Source organism: Anthonomus grandis, chromosome 15 (assembly GCF_022605725.1).
Source record: "Anthonomus grandis grandis chromosome 15, icAntGran1.3, whole genome shotgun sequence".
Lineage (NCBI taxonomy): Eukaryota > Metazoa > Arthropoda > Insecta > Coleoptera > Curculionidae > Anthonomus > Anthonomus grandis.
Genome location: NC_065560.1, coordinates 4,548,990 through 4,572,210, shown reverse-complemented (window position 1 = coordinate 4,572,210; position 23,221 = coordinate 4,548,990). Strand labels below are relative to the sequence as shown.

The 23,221-nt window shown below is 32.4% G+C and overlaps 1 protein-coding gene and 1 long non-coding RNA gene across 2 annotated transcripts; both read left to right on the top strand.

Annotated features, from left to right (window-relative positions):
- Positions 1–11: 11 nt before the first annotated feature.
- LOC126744964 (carbonic anhydrase 2) lies at positions 12–23,221 on the top strand. The gene is made up of 7 exons (XM_050452592.1): positions 12–341; positions 13,338–13,403; positions 20,579–20,749; positions 20,806–20,947; positions 21,005–21,204; positions 22,461–22,597; positions 22,982–23,221. Exons 1-7 carry the CDS (start codon positions 92–94, stop codon positions 23,120–23,122), a joined length of 1,107 nt encoding a protein of 368 aa, XP_050308549.1. The 5' UTR covers positions 12–91; the 3' UTR covers positions 23,123–23,221.
- Positions 13,410–13,993, top strand: LOC126744976 (uncharacterized). Its single transcript, XR_007663384.1, has 2 exons — positions 13,410–13,731; positions 13,789–13,993. It is a non-coding gene; the product is annotated as an uncharacterized LOC126744976 (long non-coding RNA).

Below are 23,221 nucleotides of genomic sequence, written 5' to 3'. Positions count from 1 at the left end.
TTGTGACTCGAAATAGTCTCGAGCAGACGATAGTGGCCGTCTCCGAGTATTTCAGTTTAAAGTTAATTTAAATAAAGAAAACGAGGCGAATATGGTGAAACGATCGTTTGAAGATGATCGGTCCGACAACGAACCTCCAAGGACCAAACGAAAGTTGGATATTGCGTCAAATGAGAAAACAGAAGTGTTAACTAGCAAACCAGTTGGTGATCATAATAAGATTGATGAGGTGACAAATGTACCTAAGGCGGGGACTTCACTGGAACCGAGCAAAACGGAAAAAGTTGCTAAAAGCGATGCTACAAAGGATCCCGAGGTCTTAAAGAAGAAACCTAACAAGTGTAAGTAAAAACTTTTGATTAGAAAATGCTAATTAAGTCACATCAATTAATGTAATAAATCGGACGAGATTTTATTAAAGTTAATTCAAATCCAGGGTAAAAGTTGTTTTCCTCGCCGTTTCTTTGTGTTTTACTCTCATTAATATTTCAATATTTTTAAACCGGAACAGGCGTTTCACTGAAGCCGGGACCTGTTGACGACCCTCTTACCCACCCTCGTCTGGGTTACTATTAATTTTTAATAACTTTTATCCAGGAATGGAATACGTTCCCGAACTTAATAAATATACCTGGACTGCTAATGCATATGGCCACGATGACTACTGCTTGGTGGCCGCCATTTTTATAGTGGTTATGACCTTTTGATGTTGGTCACTCTGAACATTTTCTGTGTTGCCAACAAAAATATATTAAATAATGGTAATGAAGTTAACGACGCTGACGTTTGACGTGTGACCTGTCACGAACTAAATTAATTTTTTCCATTGACATTGTTTCTAAACCATGCATTAAGATCACGAACTTAATAAATATACCTGGACTGCTAATGCATATATAGATATAGATATAGATATAGAAGATTGTTGTTGTAGTTTTGAAGTTCACTTTTGATTTCATCCTTTAAATATTTATAAACCGACCAAAACTTTTTCTCTAAATTGACTAAATGACCATGGTTATCCATAAATGTATATAACTTAAGGTGGATTAAGTTGATTAGAGAAATCAGTTTTTGAGAAGGATATGTCATCATTTTTTTTTAATTGAACATATAGGTGTTATGTTTCTACTCCATGTGAATATTATTTCTTCTCAAGAACCAGGAAAGTGTTTGGAGCAAACTCAATAATTGGTGACATTTTTATCATGACAGACAAGATTTTCGTAAGGATGGATTCAATGGAAATCCATGATTTCTATGACTGTCTGGGCAATTCCTAATATACAAACTGGTGAATAAAGGATATTTGCATGAATATCTTAATCTAGATGAAGACAAGGAAAAGGAAATACTTGATATTTACCCAGTGAAGGTTCAAGAATTAAAAATTAAATTGAGAACAATTTACTTAAAAACTTTAAATTGGGAGATAATCATGAGGCTTGGCTTGTTTTCCACCCAAAGAAAATTTAAAAAAGAAGACAATCGTCAAATACGACAGTTAAAATATCATTAACGTCACTATTGTCATATTTGATGTACGTCAAAAATTAGACAGAATCAATCAGAATCAATCGGCCATCTTGGGTGGCAAACTATTCCGCGCCGCCACATTAAACCTTCATACCGGTGACTTCTTAACTAAATATAATTTTCTATTTTATATTTTTAAACATAACCTCTCAGAAACTTTAATTGTTTTATTTCCCGACAATTGGCACAACTGAAATTTGTCAGAGTGGCCAACATCGAGAGGACACAATCACGCAAAATGGCGGCCACCTAGTAGTGGTCATTTACTTCTCATTGAATTGGCAGTCCAGGTTTATTTATTAAGCTCGTGGATACGTTAGATTTAAATATGGAATGAATTTAGCATTGAAAATAAATAAGGTTTCAAGCTTCTAAAAAGGGTTATTTTCTCAATCGTTATTTGATTATATAAAGTAAGTGATTAAGTGAATCAATAGAACACTGCTAATGATGATACATTAACAGACACACCTAAACCCTTAAGTCCGTTCACACCAACACTCTTCAATCCACATGACTTATGCTTTGGATTCTCTGACCAGATCGGCCCGAAATATTTCGGTGAATATTCGTGTACAAAACGTTCCAGATTTCCGAACTCAGTTCATTCAAAAAATTCGTCTTTTCGTTGCGATATATTTCAGTCTTTTAAAATTTCTCAAGTCTTTTAAAATAAGAAAGTCTTGTCTTTCCCATCATTCATTTCTGCTATTTAGTATATTATGCCTCATTAGACTTACTTACTAAAAATATGTTGTAGATTTGTTTGCGCAATAAGATGTAAGAAGTACGATCATGTTTCTGTAAAACCGGTTGAGCTGCAATGGCTTAGAGTTAATAAATTGCTTACGTATGCCTATTTTTGTATACCGACTACTTTATTTAAACAATAATTTTCTACTTATACAATTACTGTTAATCTGAGCTTTCTTATTTAAATCGTAGCCACTTGGGCGAGGTTTTTCTTAATAACTCAAAAGATGGCCGAGAAGTGTTTAGTTCGGTTCTCAATAAAGAAATTTGCCAGGCGTATATACTCTAGTGTCCGATGATACAGAGGAAGAAATTCCTTTGTGGATTCTCCTTGGATCTCTACGGGTTTTCATTAGTGAAGTGGTCTATAGTTAAATTGGTCTAATTTATTTTGGTCTAATAAAGTAATTAGACCAATTTCTCTTTTCTCCTTTTAACTCTAATCCAAGTTATTATCGTTAAATATATGTTTATCAAACTATAGCATATAGGTATATCATATACTATTCTGTTTACAAAGGATAGGGTTATTATTATTACAGAAATAATTACCTTAGAGGAAAAATTTAGTAATTTACTAAAGAAATTCAAAAAATTCTTTCCACTCTGTGTATAAGCACAGTCTAACATACATCAGTCTAACATCAGACAGTCTAACATCATTGAAATCTATATACTTTGGTATAAGTGATTAGAAATAAAGAATAATATAAATTATAATCAATTTTCTATAATCTGAGAGAAGTAAATTATTTAATGAATTAATTTTTTTAAGGCAATTATTTAATGCAATAAAAACGTTTTTCATCAACACTACCCTTACACCCGCCACCCACCCCAAACAACTTACCAGTAAAAAATTTTTCTGCAAAATCCCTGTTTTTCAACATGATATGCATAGACCAGAGAATTTCTTGTTTTATGTTATACAGTATGTATTGTTTCATACTATACATTTTAATGTAAATTTGATTGGACGTCTTAAATTTTAATCGGTAGATAACCTCTTTAAAATAAGGGTATAGAAACATTTTAACACCCTGTATATTAAAAAAAAAATTAGTCTAGTCCAAGGTCTTTCTTAAAGAAATGACTAAAACCCATTCAGAAAAAGTCAACATAATGGAATTTTTAATCCAGGAGTGCCTGTAAGAAACAAAATAATTTGTCTTTCATTTCCAAGCAACAAATATTATTATCGTTAAATATAGATTTATTCAGCGATTTTTTAGTAAATTTTGTATCAACCGTAAATGGCCAAGGTATATTTAATAACTGTAGGATATACGTACATCATATACTTTTCTTTTTACAAAAATTTTGATCGACAAGGAATTTACTCTTGATCACTACACCTCAAATATGAGATAAAATAACTCCAATATCACATATTATATTAAATACCATACACAAAGAAATCTAGAACATAGTAGGAAATACATTAACGTGTATGAAACAATTAAAAATTGCATTGCATGAATCAGACTTTTGTCAGAATATAACAATCAGTCAACGGGTATTTTTTTTGAAGTTCTGGAATTATTTCTATAGACATCAAGATCCCTAATAATTAAAAATCACTTCCACTCCAAAAGGTTTAAATTGTAATTGAAACAGTCATTATAGTAAATAAAAGTGCCAATTATGTATATAATAAACGACTTATTTGGATTATAAGGGATAATCCTTTAGACGTGACGCGGTGACACGCGGGTGTTATCGTTAAAAAATATGTGAAGTTTGCACACAGACAGGTACGGATTATCCTTGATAATGCTCCATCAGTATCGTACCACCTGAAAATAATTATTAATACCTTTAAGTTTTTTAATTAACTTAATTAAATATCCCTAAGATACCTGAAATTATTTTGAGGGCCAATCAATGCCTGGAAATCATTAGTCTGAAGTTTTATTATTCCGTTATAAATTATTAATAAATGTCGGCATATTATTGCTAATTGGTCTTGAATTTTGTGTGTACTTAAGAAAGAATGTGTGAGATTACTGCATCAGACAAAAAATGATTTTCTGGCATTCTAGACAATTGACATTTAATGTACCATTAATTAGCGAACACCCAGTACTAGCAACAATATTTTTACAAAAAAGCTCTCAAACAAACATTGTTGCTTGCTTATTATATTTGACAACGAAAAATTCCTCTAAACGCTAAAACGTAACATCAATATTAGTCATGGCACGTGATATCCACTTTCTTTTGCCACTTTACCACGCGACTAGCATTTAATAAAAAATTCCTATAGGACGTTTTAATTTGCATGCTTTTATCTTTTGTTTATATTTATAAACATTCCTCCAACGCGTATAGTCTGTATAGGAACAGTGGCTTCTTAATGACAATGTTTTATTGCATGTTATATAACATAATTGTATAAGTTATATTATAGTCGTTTTAATTTCTCTCCACTCTTAAGTAAGGTGTTTATAGACAGACCACTTAGAACAAAAACAACAGCGAATTTTTATTAATATTATGCGTCTTGTGTAACCCAAGGAATAAATTTATTTTTTAAAACGATCAAATAAATTAACTACCTACCTTTGTTGGACTTTCTTTTGATAAGGGAAAACAATAGTATTGACTTAGAAATTTACAGGAAACTCAGCTACGGACAATGTAATTGAGTTAAAATCTAATTCTTCAACCTTAAATTTAATATTCCCTTGGCAAGGGAAGCGTTCAATAAGGAACTTAACATTAACGAACAAATTGCCTATAATAACATAATGAATAAACGAATATAGAAATCAGGTACCAAGAAGGTCCAGATGTTTATCTTGACTATTTGGTAGGAAACTGTCGACACATTAACGCGGTTATCGTTAATAATACTGTAGCGTTTTTCCCGTACGTTAGGTGTGATTAAGTACGTTAGGACTTCACTACGAAAACACGATCACTCACGACTAATACAGATATTTATTTAAAACTATTTAAATTTCGCGCCAATATTCCGCACCGAAGTGACAACTGTCGGCTGCTTATATACTCGGCAGAACGTTGTTCCGGAAGATTCTCTTTAACCTTCGAGACGTCATGTGCTAGGCCACTTCTGTCATTCCGGAGAATCAGGTGGTTTCTCGGTGTTTACAATATTGCTACAATACACCTGTTTCACCAAAACAAAATGTCGGAGTATTGGATTATTGCGACAAGTTGTATCTTTTGGCGATAAATAATTCTGATTTTACTTTGTTAATGATTATTTAATTGGCCTCCTAGGTCACCCGATTCAAACTCGCTAGATTTTGGGACATGTAAAGTCTTCGGTCTACGAAACTCCAGTAGAACCAAAACGATACTTAATTGGACGAATTATAGCAGCATTTCAAATAATTCAAAACAAGTTTCAAATTATTAGTCAAGTTTGTCGAACCAGGTTGGAGAAAGACATTTTGAACAATAATTGTAAGGGTATCATGTACAAAAGGTAAAAATTAAATGTATTAATTCTTATTTAGCCAATTGATCGTCTTTCTAAATTTTGAGGCGTCTTAGGGAGCTAGTACTATAATGACACTTTTCGGGACATGGGTCTCTATACTCAAATGTTTTCTACTGTTGTACTGAATAACCCCAATGTTTGTTTAGTTGTTGTGGTAAGTGCAATATTTGAAACTTTGATGCTCTAGATTTTCTTTAACTTTTTTCTTATAGTCGTTTTATTATCAAGACTGATAGAAATATTTATTTTTACTGTATTTATTTACAACTATTTAAATTTCGCGCCAATATTCCGGACTTTACTTCACTGAACTGACAACTGTCGGCTGCTTATATACTCGGCAGAACGTTGTTCCGGCAGATTCTCGTTAACCTTCGAGACGTCTTTTGTCATTCCGGAGAATCAGCTGGTTTCTCGGTGTTTACAATATCGCTACAATACACTTTTTTCATGAGAACAAAATGTCAGAGTATTGGATCATTGTGACAAGTTATATCTTTTGGCAATGAAATACTCTGACTTTACGTGTGTTAATTAATGATAAGAATACGGGTCAAAGTCATTAGTCTATTATCTCCATCTCCTGTAGGAATGAATGCAACTTTCATAAACCGCAACAAGTATCCCACATAACTGATTCCATTCCTCGTGAGACTGTAATTCAATGCATACCTTTGCGTACCTGAAACTAGTCATGGATGTCATCCTTTTTTTATTTTGAGAATTTTAATCGACCATTTATGCAGAGTCTTTCAGAACTATGGGATCAAAGTTTTAGGTGTAATTCAGTGCAACAGTAGAAAACATTTGTACGTAATATCATCACAATTATTTAAAATGTGAAATGGGCAGACACTGTTAATGATTATTCAATTGGGCCAACATGACGGAGCGCTCGCTCACGTTGCTGTATAAGTACGTAAGGAAATGGCTCAGCGGTTTGGATTGCCACAGGTGTTTCTTGGCCTCCTAGGTCACCCGATTTAAACTTGCTATATTTTTTCCTGTGGGGACATGTAAAGTCTTCGGTCTACGAAACTCCAGTAGAACCAAAACGATACTTAATTGGACGAATTATAGCAGCATTTGAAATAATTTAAAACAAGTATCGAATTATTAGTCAGGTCCGTCGAAACCAGGTTGGAGAAAGACAGTTTAAACAATTATTGTAATGATATCATGTACAAAAGGTAAAAATTAAATGTATTAATTCTTATTTAGCTAATTGATCGTCTTTCTAAATTTGAACGTTTGAAGCGTTTGTTTAGTTGTTGTGGTATTTTGTTGAAGTAGGTCGTAGGTTTATTCGGAAATATCGCCTAGATTTCGGGATATTGGCAGACCGGTGCCTATATGCAAAAAAACCAATAAATATTCTTGTCAAAGAGAATAGAGTCGTTCTTTTTATCAAGAAGATCCAGACAAAATTTCTTATATTAAGGCCATACGTAACAGTCGTTCTTTTGCTGTATTTTTTTTTAATGAAAAACTTGGGTCTTTTTTCTCTTTAGGTTTGTGCAATTGGTGTAGAACTGTCAGGAAATCTACGACAACATAACCGACGAGTTGTTGAATAAACCGCTTCGTCATGGCTTGTCGGTTTGTATTCCGCGTTTGTTGTACTTCACAAATGTCAAAACCAAATCAGGAACTACCTCTACTGGTTGACAGACATCGTTTTGATTTCATAATGATTTTCTTGCAAATAAAGGGCCTCCGAGATATTTTTCCAATACTATCTTATTATAATCTAGGCTATCAATCGTAGAACTCGAGTTTGTATTGGCAGAAACGGATTTGCTCCGATTAAGGTCAGACAAATTGGGTTCTCCCCATGTGGTATTAACGGTATTAACCTTCCCCTTTTTGGACAGATGTATTGAACTTAAAATGCCACTTATGTGGTAGCCTTTTTATTTCCTGAGATGCAGATTTTCAGTCCATAACTGTTCAACAACTGTTCCATCTTATTTAATTATATCCAGATATTGTGTAAGTTTTACTATCGAGTTCTAATAACAGGAAAGACAAGCCCCAGTTCTAATCTCATTTGCTCAGTCTATGCAAACATTTTTTGCAGTAAAAATGAGAGTCTCCTGTGAGTGTGTTGAGGCCATACAGTTGTATAACCAGTTGCATTTGCAACAAAAAATAGTGACGAGGAATTTAGCACTCTATACCTAGAGTTTTTCAAGGCGTTTGACAGAGTGAATCACTAAATGAGCTTCTTTATTAATGACTTCCATCTGTGCTATCAGTTTTCGCAACTTTGGTCCTTTGCAAGCTATTTCTTCTATAAATGTTTGTATTAGCTTGCAATCTGGTCGGTCCAGACTGGAGGGCTGAGGTAAGAAATAATTGCCCATGTCTAGAAAAAGTTTTCTTTACCTGGAAAAAAAAACTCCAATTATGACATGCAATTTGATAATTAAGCCAGAATAGGGATAGGGAAATGCATTCACTCGAGCATATTAACTTCTTTAGCTCAAGAAGTGTTTTCTTAAAATTAAAAAAATAGAAACTTAGGTGATAGGGAGGACTTGCAGGGAGTCGAACAACCTTTAATTCTTATATGAAACAGATAAACGACATGTAAGAGATAAAACACCATCTGCGGCATTGTCGATCATCTGCGTTACTTATGGGTTCGGTCTCATTAAGATTAGTTTTGTTTATATTAGAGACTAGGCTTATATAATATGAAAAAGGGAGACGACAGTTGAAGAAGAACGGTTGAATAGCACGTTACGTTACGCATATATATTTTCTAGTTGGTCACGATAACTTGTGGCGTTAACTTTATAGTGTTACTATTTTGCCAAGAGCTTGCAGACGGTAGCTCAGAATTATTGGAGGCTTGGGATTGTTCGAAAGTTCACTTATAACTGGCTATTACAGAATCTAAACTTGATTATAACTATTAAATAAGAGGGCGCCACTTTTCAGTTTTTTTTTAATAAAAGAAAACTAAGAAAAAGACTTGGTATATAGGTTTCAATTAACAATTAAATGACCCTGGATAAGGTAGATTTAAAGAGGCAAAAAAAATCTCAACAATACAACCAAATTATATTTACATCAAAGATATGTAAAGTCTTAAACATGCATGTCATGTGACAATACAAGCAACACCGGCACACGGACTATTCGCGGCACATCAAAGATTCTAATAGATCTCTGAAGGGGCCTTTACACATCTCATGTTCTAATCTGATAAATGTTAATAATTTGCTATGAATTAAAATATGTATAATGTTGATTTGAATAAAATAAGTTTGACAAAAGTAACATTTAAATTATGATACGGTAGATTTCAGCACTTGAAATTTTAATTGCAATTATTAAAGTTTTTAGTATATATGTTAGTATTACGCAGGGAAAAGTTCATGAAAGGCATGTCAGCCTTAACCGTGTTATATCTACTTAATCACCAAAAAGTGGACTGAAAAATACTGAACAAAAAATAATTAATATTATAGATAAGAAATTGACGTATTAAATTACGACATTGATTAAATATTTGTAACATTAAATTGAAATAAAAGGTATATTAATAAAAATTTAAATAAGTGAGACAAATCTATGGTGAGTAATATTTAAATAAATGGAATAAACTGGCCTGTATATTCATCCAAGAAATGAACGGCTAGCCTTCAAAACCGAGGTTGTGGATGTCATTTGTAGCTCAGCTATCCGGACTGGGAATCTCTAATACTAGCTCTAACTCTAGCTCCAGCTCCACCGCTTTCAGCAATTTCCCGGGGAAATCAAAAGTTCGCAGCCATTAACAATTAAAGAAAAGTAAAACCCTAAACTGATGGTTGCCATTGCATTCACTGTCGATAAAAATGAATGGCGTTAAAAATGTGACACACTCACCTTGCTAGGTTTCATTATCTATCCATCAAGATCTTGGGCATCCTGCACCAGAATTATGAAATAAACGCTTCTCTAAAGGAACAAGATTAAGGACCATAAATTATAAACCATATTGGCCACTGCCTGCTACACAAACTTCAGAAATTTAAAAAAAACTGGCCTTTTACGTGCGCTCCTACCTGCAACACGGGAACAAGTCGTCGAAAAATGGACGCAGTACCGACCATAGAACACAAATATATAGAGAAGTGGTTGATCGAAATTCTTCTGACAAATCTGCTAGCGTCCTCTCGCTTGGTAACGGAAACTATTGTAACTAACTTGACAGTTTGACGTAACTAGTTGGACCAATCAAAATAGTAGAAAGGCGTGGCCAAATTAAGGCGGGAAAATTCATTTAATAAGAAATCTTATGTTATTATTTAGTCGCAATATCCAAAACAAACACCTAATCATAGAGGTTACTTTTTGATTAGGTGTTAGCATCAGATATTGATCAGGATAAAATAAAATTCTTCAGCTTTATTTCACATACATATCTAAATGAGTTAATGTACTCCAATAATCAGTTAACAATAGTCAGTACACATATCATCTATTTCAAAATGGAAATAAAACATTGTTTTTCTTTAAGACATTTATTATTTAATTTTCCTGAAAAATAATTACTTAAGAATATATAATAAAAAAGAAAATATATATACATAATATACAATAATTCATTATACCAGATATTATAGAAATTAGAATTAATCTAAAACTGTTTAAAAGTATTGTGTTAGCACTTAACTATGCCAACCCAAACAGATTAGAAAATATTGTGAAGATTTTTGTGTTATTTTCTTATCATACATGTAAAGACATTATCCATTAGGTTAATAATATCCCTATTTTACTGACACAAACAGATTCTATATAGGATAATAATATATTAATAATAAATGTTTTTTATTTGCAAAAATATAATATACAAAATATTGTATAAGTGTATAAATATTTATAAGTGTAGTACAAAACTATACATGCAAATAAAAGGCAGACAAATTCAAATTTCTACAATGCAGATTCTAGCAGACAATTAGGATAATCTTTTTCGATAATGCTTAAGACTAATGACATAAGTAGTAACATCCATGTACTAAACCTACACAAGTTAAAAGAATACATAATCTACTCATATCTTACTAAAAATAATTTAAAAACAAAACATGTCAGACCCAGACATAAAGAGCAAAAAAATACATACATAAAATATAAGTGTTGTTAAAAAATATGTGTTGTAGTGTAAAGTATTATGGAATATGTGTGTATGTGTAATGTATTGTAGTGTAAAGCCAGCAGTATCAGCATTATTAAAATTTGGTGGAGAGAACTGATCAGAACAAATTGTAGAGCTGAGTCTTAATAAAATTTACATTGCATATTTTTCTCCATGTTTTTCTTGTAATGGGGACTGAAGGAAATTGAAAAATCTTTTATTACTATGTTAATTACTATTACTATGTATCTGAACCATTCTTACATGAAAATTAAATATTTGAAAAAAGAAACATCTTGATTGAAACCAACTGAATTTGATTTTATTAGACTAAAAATTGAGGATACAAAAAAATAAGGTTAATAAATAAAATTGCATTTTTTTTACCGGACACCTGGCACATTAATTTATAATAACTTTTTAGGAAAAAAAGTTATTGATTTAAAATAGCATCCTTAAAATAAACCCACGATTCCAGCATACATTGAAATCAAAAACAAACTCAAATGATGTTCTATCAGTCAATGTCAACGTCATTTCTGTCAATTTTGCCAAGCAAGATGGCCGACATACGATTCCGATTTTCATCATACAAGCTTCATACATGTGGTACCGATTAAATCAATAACGACCATACCTGTTGCCTGAGCTGTCAATATCAGCCAATCAGAGAAGTGACGGACCGTCAACAGAAAGCATGGATAATTAAACCAGGAGAGTAATGCGTTACAGTAGTAAGGTGTCAATGACAGTGTGAATTTAAAGAAATATGAATAAAAGAAGTTGACTGAAACTATTAATGTAATTACTGAAATTAATGAAATGTCAATGGAGCGTTACTGAACATAAGGAATAGAAACATAAAACGCTAAAAACTTTAAATATTATAATAAAAGTAAAGTTTTGTTTAATTAGTCGAAGACACAACCTTATATCCAATTCAAGTGCAGTCATAGAAAAAGAGAGAAGCTGGGAAGGCCTTTTTCGCCCTTGTAAAAAAGCGCCTCAACAATTGAGGAGTTCGCGTGCATAACCGGATATATCCACTTTCATAAAATTTTCAGGAAACACGAAAAACACCCTGTGTATTTATATTTAAAAATAGTATTATTTTAAGAAAATAGCTTTAATTAAGAACGGGTGGCTAATTTATTAACAAAAAAAAATTAACAATTCGTCATTATATAAGCAATAAAAGTTTGTATACATCCATTTTTGCACAGAAATGAGACATAGTAAGCAAAAATATATATTTATTTCTTTTTAAACAAACTGGATTAAGTTAATTAATAAAAAAATAAAAGTAATAAATGGAAAATTAAATATGTATTGCATTTTCTTCATGCAGGCAATCGCATAGCACATTTTCTCCTTGGGTTTCAAAATTTACCAAAGTACACATTGGCTCCGGTATTGTTACTATGTAATAAGTTTTTGTATCACAAAAAATCTTCCCTGTTTCTTGCTCAATCAAATGATTTAAACTTTTTTTCTGGATTTGGAATTACCTAGTGGTAGCGTGCTAAGCTGTATGTTGTCTTTTGACTTTCCTTTCTTAAGAAATGATTCCCAAACTGTGTCACCCAATGATGTAAACCGATAAAATTGAGACATATTAATTTTAACAATGGTTTTGTTATGTTCATTGCATTCTGAAACTCCCTTTATTTTCTTATATACTTTTCCAGTTATTTAACGTTATACATTTACCAGTCAAGGCCCAGTGTTTTTACCAAACCCACTTCCGAATATATTTCAACGTATTTTTCTTTTATTGTAATGACCGGATGTCTTATGAACACTAAAAGAACATTTTTATTTGACTGGTCTTACAGGAGTTAAAAGCGCGTGGAATCACAACTCAACATCCAAACAACAACTACTAGAATAGATAATGAAAAGTTATTGTTGTTTATTTGAATATATCCACTTTTGTTATCAAAATTTGAATATATCCGGTTTTGCTCCAAATGTCGAAGCTTACTTAACGTTTTCAATGGGATTTATCCGGTTTTTCTTCCAAACAAATATATGAACCTATAAAAATAATTAAAAAAAAACAAAAACCGTCAAAAAACGATTTTCAGTGAAAAGTGGATATATCTGGTTTTGCACCCAAACTCCTCAATTTTCTATTCACATATTGAGAAGGAACAACTGAGTATGGACGTACCAAACATTATTTACATACAACAATTTAGTCTTGACTGACGCCTGTCTCATACGTACATAAAAAAATCCGACTCGTAGGTACACTAAATTAAGTCGCTAATAATTATACCGATACTTAAGCCGGCGTAAACTAGTTATTTAACGCATTGGCGTTGTTATCTTGCAAGAGACAACAGTTGCACGGTCGGAATCACCGCCTCACGTTTATTTACATCCTTTTATTTACACACAAATCGATAAAATCCAATATGACCGGGTCTAATGTTTCAGGTGTTACCAGGAACGAGTGTGTTTGCGATTCAGGGGACGAGGAGCCGACCAAATCGCAGTTACTCGGTAAGTTTTTATTAGCGTTATTTTACTAATTTTTATACCCCTGCCTAAGTCTCCTGCTAAGCGTGTCACACGACTATATACTTATCGGAAAACTGTTAAATTTGAAGGTTTTGCGGATGACTCATCGGATGACTCATATTTTTTGTTCTTTATACGGTTTGCTTACGTTGTTTTGGTTATAATAATGGTAATTTTATTTCACGTTTTCTGATACAGTATTTGATAGAGTTAATTTTACAGTTATTTATATTTTTCCATATAGAATTATACTACCATTGACACTTGTTCTGGCTCTCTTATCAGTAGCCTAATCAGCATCTGAAGACAAGTATAGACGATACGTTAACCCAAGTTCCTTGCAAGTATCTTAAGATTCTTTTTCCAGCTATCCAGGGTTCATTAGTTGGACAATCTAGAAACCTACTTAAATAGGATACTGCATAACCAATGTCTGGTCTACTGTTCTCTATCCTCCTGTCAACTGCCTATAGAGTATATTAACACATGTCGCTCTGGGTTTTGAGTATATTATTCACTGAATATTCTGTAATAAAGTAAATGTAATAAAAGTTTCACCCGGTCTATAAACACTTTAAGGGTTTTATTGTTGAACTGAGGGTGCGACGCAATAAAACTGCTTGACCCCATTTTCACGCCATAGCTTTAAATAGAGCTTCATTCTTCGGAATAGAAAGCACATTATAATGGGCCAAAAAATCCAATTTATTTCGATGAATAAGATTGAATTATTAGCTGCCAACGGTGTGTTCCCAATAATGTTTAAATTGTAATTTAGATACAGTTTGTATAGGAAAAATACAACAAGATACTAATAAAATAATAATAAATGTCTAAGATACTGATCCTGTGTTAGAAATTCTGCAGTTCCTTCGAAGTACACGTGGTATTGTTTCATTGCACCTAAGTGCTAAGGGTGGTCTTCCATGATACGTGGTTCTGCCGCAAATCCCCACTTTTTTCCTCTTTGATTACATTTTATCCCATATTCCAATAATGCGTAACCAAGGCTCAGACATAATTATATGAATTGACAAGTCAAAACTCCTTATTCCTCACTTATTATATTTAATATAACGTAGCTCAAAGCAATTTCTTTTCGAAATCACCCTTCGTTGATTGGCTTTCTTTTGGCAAGCTATGTAACGAAGTTTTCACCCCTATAATGGGAATTTATAGCCCCCAATTAAGTTTGATACAAGAAAATTCCATTTTATCGTTCATTTTCGTACTGAAAACCTGAGTTGTTCAAACCAGAATTGGGACCAAATTTTTGCATAAATAACATACATGTTTAAAGCTCATTGAATGAATCTGGACTTAGAAATGGTCTTAAAAGAAATTTGATGTTCACTAATAAAACTCGGATGTAAGAACGGAAAATAGAGTGAGTGAGACAGATTTCGTGAATATTCCAAGCAGAAAAAAGGATAGAAATAGTAAATATTCCTCGCAGAAAGAAGGGTATGGGTTCCCTAAAAAAAATTATATTTTTAGCACCTGAGGAGTTGAACAAGTCCGTGGAACAAATATTCAAATACAGAGTAAAATTATTTAACATGCACAGGCCTTAAATTGAAATTTAAATAAACGAAAAAAATCATCAGTCCTAAAATTCAGAACAGTTTTAATTTATAAAGGCTTACAAAGGAAAAAATTACCAATTCTACCTAAATACACTAATTTCCACATTGTTTTTTACGGAACTGTATCTTGATAAGTGACAGAGATTTTAGAGAGAATAACATTGATGTCCATCAAGATTTCATTTCATTTAATTTATTTATAATCCATAGACTTTGTTACATAAATTCTTATAAAAGTACAAAATAACCTAAGTAACTTAATACTTACTTGTGTATGCCTATCATTAAATTGCTAATTAAGTAGAAGGTAAAATATTGTTTGCAAGGAATGAAGAACAAGATAAAAAAAATTTAGATCATCAAAACAATAATTTTTCCCCACTTTATACAGAGAGGGGACCGAGGACTTGAGGCTTATTTATGAATAGAGTCACTTCTATGAAACCAATTTGGATCATTTATGTCTTCAAAGTTCCAGAACATTCTTCTCAATCTTTAGAAACCAAAATTAAGCAAATTTGATATATAGAACAGAAATTATTGCACTTTGTACCAAAAGAAGGTTGTGTTGAAGGTGGTCTTCAACATATTTATGGATAAAGTCAATTTTCCTAAACCAATTTGAATCATTTATGTCTTTAAAGTTGCAGAACATTCTTCTCAATCTTTAGACACCAAAATCATGTAAATCTGATTAATAAAACAAAAGTTATTTCACTATGTACAAAAAGAGTGTTGTCTTAATGGTGGACATCAGTAAATTTATGAATTAAGTCAGTTTTATTCAACCAATTTCAGTCATTTATATCTTTAAAGTTGCAGAACATTCTTCTCAATCTTTAGACACCAAAATCATCTAAATCTGATAAATAGAACAGAAGTTATTTCACTTTGTACAAAGAGAGTGTTGTCTTAATGGTGGACATTAGTAAATTTATGAATTAAGTCAGTTTTATTCAACCAATTTCAGTCATTTATGTCTTTAAAGTTGAAGAACATTCTTCTGAATCTTTGGACACCGAAATCATGTAAATCTAATTCATAGAACAAAACTGATTTCACTTTGTACAAAAAGAGTGTTGTCTTAATGGTGGACATTAGTAAATTTATGAATTAAGTCAGTTTTATTCAAGCAATTTCTGTCATTTATATCTTTAAAGTTGCAGAACATTCTTCTCAATCTTTAGACACCAAAATCATGTAAATCTGATTAATAGCGGGTTATGCAATTCGAGGTTGGCTAAGTACATCCCTGCCGTTTGACACCTGTCAGAAATAAACATCTTGTAAAGCGTTTTTTTTTAGTTGAAGGTTTGCCATTTATAAATATGGATCGTTTAACAGTCGAACAACGTACTAATATTATTAAATTGTTCTATAGAAATGGTGATTCTCCTGTCTCAACGTTTAGAGCTTTACGAGCTGATTCCGGTCGACATAAGCGTCCTACAGAGCAAACAATTTCGAACACAGTAAGAAAATTTGAAGAGACTGGATCGGTTATTGATATTGTAAGGCACGTGCATCACCGTAACGTTCGTTCAGCTGAAAATATCGCTGCTGTGGCTCAAAGTGTGGAGGAAGACCCAAATTTGTCAATTCCTCGGCGTGTCAAAATTTGGGTTTGTGGCGAGTTTTGCATTTGGATTTACAGCTCCATCCGTACAAAGTCCAACTCACTCAAGAACTTAAGCCTACAGACCATGGACAACGCAGAACATTCGCAAATTGTGTGTTTGAACAACGAAGCTGCTGATGCTCATTTTACGCTGTGTGGCTACGTAAATAAACCGAATTGCCGCATATGGGGTTCTGAAAATCCTCAGGTGATCGTAGAAAGGCCTTTGCATCCCGAAAAAGTGACTGTATCGTATGCATTATGGTCTGGTGGTATCATTGGTCCGTATTTTTTTGAAAACAATCGTGGGAGAGCCTTAACAGTAAACTCTGAGCGGTATGGAAGCATGTTGACCAATTATTTTTGGAGAGAAATCGAAGAAGAAGATCTGAAAGACATGTGGTTCCAAGTCACACAACACAGGCCAACCGAGCTCTTTTGCAAGAGAAGTTTCCAGGACGTTTAATTTCAAGATTAGGTGATATCTATTGGCCCCCAAGATCCTGTGATCTCACACCTTTGGATTTTTTTTTGTGGGGCTATGCGAAAGATCGTGTCTACGCCAATAACCCTCCATCTCTTCAACAACTTAAAGCCAACATTCGTGAAGTTCTAGGCGAGATATCACCTGAAATGTGCCGAAAAGTGATTGAAAATTTTCTTAAAAGGATTGAAGTTTGTCAGAGGTCCCGCGGTGGACATTTAAATGATATTGTGTTTCACATATAATGGAATGATTCAATCTTTAAAACAAAATAAAAATTTCGTCTCCATCTGAATATCTTGTGTGTTTTATTTAACTTTACTTTCCCAAGCATAAAATGAATAACACTATAGAACAGAAGTTATTGCATTTTGTACCAATTGAGGATCTCTTGGTGGTGAACAAAAGAGAAACAATTCAGAAATTAGTTGGTAATGTGCACTATAACCAAAGGATATAGATTTTTTAATTATATGTTAGACTGTGTTCGAAACTCGTGGTGGTATTTGTGTGGTGGTGGTGGTTTAGTGTTCCACCGAGAGGTTTTTGGACAACAGGTTAGTGAATCAACGAAACAAAATTACTGCTTGCTTGTCAAATAGACGACTCTGCTGTAACGGAAACAAATAAAAAAACCGCTTAGACCATTGTTACAAAAATAATCTTTAATAGCTCGATCTTTCTCTGCTAAATAGAATGTTATTGCCTTAATGGCTGTAAGAACTTTTATGTTAAAAACGCCTTAATAAATAAAAATCTATACAAAACTTAATCCATTTTTTATTTTAAAAAAACTGTGTGCTGTTTTAGTGACCCAGTCCAATTTTTACAAAAATTATAGATTTTTTTATCTTTTATTATTTTCTGCAAAAAAAACGTTTTTTATTAAACCTACCCTTACCCCCCCACCCACCCCACACAATTTACCGGTAAGAAACTGTTATCAAAAATCATTGTTTTCCAAAAAAATATGCATGAATAACAGTTGGATAAATGGTTGAAAAAAATCCAAGCTTTTTAAATGTTCTCTTTAATTGCCAACGTTTTGGCCTAGATTAATCCTTCTTCAGGGCAAGCAAAAACACCAAAGCTTTTGGTTTAATTGTCATAAATAGAACATAGTAGTTTCATATGATTGTATTTGGTTTATTTGTTGTTGAGGAATATGAACCTATTGCTGCTTAATTAAAAATGTACTTAACATTTTTTTTTAATTAAAAATTAAACAATTTATTTGTATATTTTAAAAAGAGCTGTTGGGCGCCAAACTTCTTTAAAAAAAAATTATTTAAAATTTTAATAATTTGTTTACTTTGCTTTTCTTTCTACCTAAATAAAATTTCACACTTGTTGGGCGCCAAAGTTTCGGACACACTTAAAACGAATTAATTTCTCCTTTCAATCTAATATTGATCAAGAAGAACTGGAGTTGTTGTTGAGGTATAATAGACTTAAGTATGCTATTGGTAAGGATATTACAAATAAATCGTTAAGTCATTTTTCCACTGAAATAGTCCCGATTGTTGATAGAATTGCTGATGATTTTAATGCCTTTAAGTCAATCAATTTTAAAATCTGACTATTAATATCTTTAATATAAATAATAACTTAACTTTAAATTAATTCGGGTCTTGTGCTAAATGGCTTAATTTATTCAAAGAACTCGGATAAGTAAGCTACAAATTATAGCCCTATAATTATTCTAAGCTCAATTCGCAAGCTTTTCGAGAAATTGGTACATCTTGATCTGTTGGTTCTAGGATTAGTAGGGAGGCTGGTTGCATGAATATCAAATTAAATTTTCTTCAAAAAGTGTATTTTGAATTTGCCTAGTTGTAATACATGTCAAATTATAGGATGTTGACTTTTTTTTATGAAATATTTTATGAGTTTTTGTGGGAAATTGCATAGTTTTCGAGTAATTTGGGCAAAACTAAACCAATACGTACCCTAATTTTTTTACATAAAGGTCTTGTTTCTTCAATATGAAAAAGTATTTCAGGTTATAATGCACAGCAAATGAAAGGAAATTTAATTCCCTTCAAAAGGTGTATTACGAGTTTTTTTCTGAAAATTCATATTTTTGAGTAAATTGGGAACCTAGATTTTTTGCATAAAATATTACTTGCCTTGTTTTTAGTTGTAATGCATATCAAATTGTAGGGTATCGAATTCTCTTTAAATAATGTCTAATGAGTTTGTCTCGTAAATTGTTTAGTTTTTGAGTAAATGGGGAAAAAACTGAACCAATACGTCCCCCTAGTTCTTAGACTGTGCTATGTAATAAAATTATCCTAATAATTGCCTAAAACTATTAAGATTTTCATGAATATAATTCTTGACCTTCCGATTGAAGACTTTCTGATAAGTTATATTCTTAATAATCTATAAAATAAAGGTTTATTTGCTTATGATTCCGTGGCAAAGTAAGATTGTTATGCATATTACTCCTGGTACCATGGGAATGCGTGATTTGTTTTTTTTGAAATATCAGTAGTATGTACAAAAGAACATAAATTTTCTGTATAAAGATGATTTGTATCGCTAATATTAGATTTGTATAGTAGCTCAGTTGAATAACGTCTATTTTTGTTATAAATTACTTTAAGAATGTAATTTTGGACAACTTTTAACGGTTGAAGAGTAGACTTGTAAGTACCAATATTTAATAAGAAAGGAGAGACTCCACTAAAGATTTATATACAAGCAAACACAATTTGTTGCCCAGTATTTCTCGAAGAACGTAAAATTTTTGTATTAGGGTTTTTCGGAATTTACTACAAAGATAAACGCACAAATCATGTAATGTTAGAATATTTATACCTGGAAGCACTAAGAACATGACTTTTTTCAGTAACCGGTAAACTGGTAATATTCTTGCTTGTTTTAGAATACTAAGAACATTTATACTATTGTTTTTATTATTCCTGCCATAGATTTGTTCCAGGCAATTCCATGAATTATCTCTTTCAAACGAACCAGTTTCATTTTTTTTACTTGAGGGTTTGCTGCAACTAATGATATATTCCGGATATATTCCTTCGTAGAAATTGCTGGAAAAACATCAAACATCTTTCTCGAAAGGAAGACTTCTTTTTAACAGTTTTACCAGAAGTATGCTTGAACAAGTTTAAACATTATTTTCTGTAAGAAGTAAGTACAGTTGATAGGCCTTGTCTCTTAAACTATTTGAATGCATATTGAAATTCCTTTTAATCATAAATTCTGGTAGAACATGCATCAGCTTTTAAAATTCTAACACTTGACATTCAGTGAATGTCCCAGATTATAACCTAAATATCTCTGAAATATTCACAGTTGCCTTGGACTTTCTCAATACATTTATTGATATTTGAGGCAACGACAAACTTACGAAGCATACACTTCCTTTGATGATGTACAGATGTACCTAGCTACTGGCTCAATCTTTTGAGTCCGAGTTACATGGAATTTTTTTTTTAATTCATAGAGGATCATGAAGCTCACGTTTTGGTGGCAGAATGGAGGTTACACAAATTCCAGTCCCCCATAGAGTTGAGTCACGATGACAGCATAAGCCACGATCACTTTGACCCCTTGATGTTCCACGGACATTGGGATAAACTTGGAGCGGCCTCAATCGAAAACAATGGAAAAACTGGTAATTTATTTAAAACCTTTTAAACGGGCTTTAGATTATGCTGGTTTGTGTTTTAGTTGTTATACGGTTTGAAAGAAATGAAATGCCTTATTTGGTTGGAGGACCTTTGCATGGAGACACGTACGTTTTCGAGCAACTACATTTCCACTGGAGCGAAGACGACACTGGCGGTTGCGAACATATTTTTGAAGGACAAGCGTAAGGCGTTTTCGGTTTAGTTATCTCGTTTTATCTCATTAGAGTTTTCTCTTTTAGATTTTCAATGGAGGCTCATGCGGTGCATTACAATAAGAAATATGGGAGTTTTGAGGAGGCCCAAGATAAACCTGATGGGCTGGCCGTAGTCGGGTTCTTTCTGGAAGCTACCGATAACGACGATAATCCTTGCTTTAAAAAACTTACAACTGCAGTGCAGAATATAACGAGAGTGAATGCGACAGCAACGGTGGCACCTGGTAAGTGCCCACGAAAATTTTTTTGAAAACACTTTTATATTACTCAAGAATATTGCATACAACTTTTTTACACTAAAACTCTAAACAGTGCTTATAGCGCTGCCCTCGAGAAATAAGAATAACAAATAAAGAGAGTGTACACCAAAATCATAGTTAGGTATATACATATAAATTTTGAGTAGATTACTATAAATAAATTTGAGAAAAAGTAGCCACATAATTAATCCGATTAAATAGAAAAGTAGTTTTTTAGTTTTATTACAAAACTTTGAAAATTTCAAAATTTAAATTCAGAGTACATTCAATTATCATTCTATTATACATGACATATAAATTTAACTGACCTCTGGTATTGTGTCTATGAACGTCATTTGAGAATATCACAGTTGTATTACATTTTAATTTTTTTGTTTCTAATTTTACACATGAGTTTACATTTTTCCAGTTAAACATTAAATTCCAATTAAACAAGTCCAGTAATTTATTTAATTTAAAAACCTTAAGCTCTCTATAAAGTGACCCTGTATTCGTAAGTATTCCATACTGAAATAATATTTTAAGGACCCCATTTTGTAATATTTGGACATTGTCAAATTAGAACAGGTTCATAGATATTCATTTTTGTATTATCAGTATTTGTATGTCCCAGAAAAGAGTGTCAAGGGTAGCTCAGAGGTAGAGCACTCCTCGGGGAATCCAAATCACACCGTATCTTTTTTGTTTTGTTAAGGAGTTATGATTTTGTTGTGATTTTTCAGTATTTTCACCATCTTAGCTAATTTTCTATAATCATGGTAAATAATGCCTGATTTTTTATTTAAATATTTAGTTAAAACTTGGGCCTAACTATAACATGAAAACGACTAAATCCACCAATCAAAATCATGCGCTCAAGATTAAAAATAAATTTCTTTAAAAAATAAGAGGGAAAAAAGTCCAATAAGTTTAAAGGCATTTTTCATTAAAATAAGGATCATATACAGGGGGTGGTTCGGATTCCCGAGGGATGCTGTACCTCTGCGCCACTCCTTGACACTCTTTTCTGGGACACCCTGTATATATACAGGGCAACATTGTATTTATTTATTTATACAAGGACTGATCAATATTCAGACCGAAATATTTCATAAAAGTAACTTTTTCCAGGTTGATCCCATTTATGTTTAGTTGAATATTACCTACTTGTTTGTTTGAAGAGCATATATTTGGTATTGTCTATATTAATTTAAAATGAACTTACAATTTTTTATTAACAGATTGCTTGACATGGATCAAAGAAGAAGCGCAATGCAAGGGATATTATACTTATCAAGGGTCACTTACCACTGAGCCATATCTTGAGAGTGTCACTTGGATTTTGTATCCAACGCCGATTCATGTGTCTAGACAACAGGTCAGTCATTAGTAGAATAGAGAAATATGTTGGTATATGTTGAGAATGAACAGTTTTCATGAATCGTTAAGTCAAGAGCAACGTATAGCTATCGTGAAAAGGTATTACGAAAATGCGCAATCGGTTTGTTTGTTTGTTTGTTTATCCGAGTCTGAAAGAAAATACGAAAACTACTAAAATTAACGAACGAATTACGAATGGAGGGCATTCATAATAATTGATAAAAGAAACATTAAATTCAATTTCCTTTGTGCTGAAAGGAGGAAAAAAAACGACGCTGTTGCCAGCTAATTCTAGCTCCCTTACACTAATACCGTTGATTGAGTATCATCAATCAACGTTCTCCTTATTTTCTGTTAATATTTAATGAAGTCTAAATTACAGGTCGCTCACTTCCGTGAACTAAAATCTACACCGTGTGAAAAGAAGAAAATCGTAAATAACGTACGGCCTGTCCAGAGTCCGCCTTCGAACAGGAAACTGAACATTTTCTATGCCAGGTCGCACCGAAGAAGCAGCGATTAATAAAATATGAATAATTATATAGTCAATTTTATAAACACCAATCTAATAAACTAAGATACCGTATGTATTGTAACTAATAAAACTATTTGATATTTTGAA

What these genes read in the sequence shown, in the direction of transcription:
- LOC126744964 (XM_050452592.1), top strand. Translation starts at nt 92, where the DNA reads ATGGTGAAACGATCGTTTGAAGATGATCGGTCCGACAACGAACCTCCA. An exon ending in CATATTTTTGAAGGACAAGC is followed by an intron (nt 20,948 to 21,004) that starts GTAAGGCGTTTT and finishes TTTCTCTTTTAG; the next exon opens with ATTTTCAATGGAGGCTCATG. An exon ending in TTCATGTGTCTAGACAACAG is followed by an intron (nt 22,598 to 22,981) that starts GTCAGTCATTAG and finishes TCTAAATTACAG; the next exon opens with GTCGCTCACTTCCGTGAACT.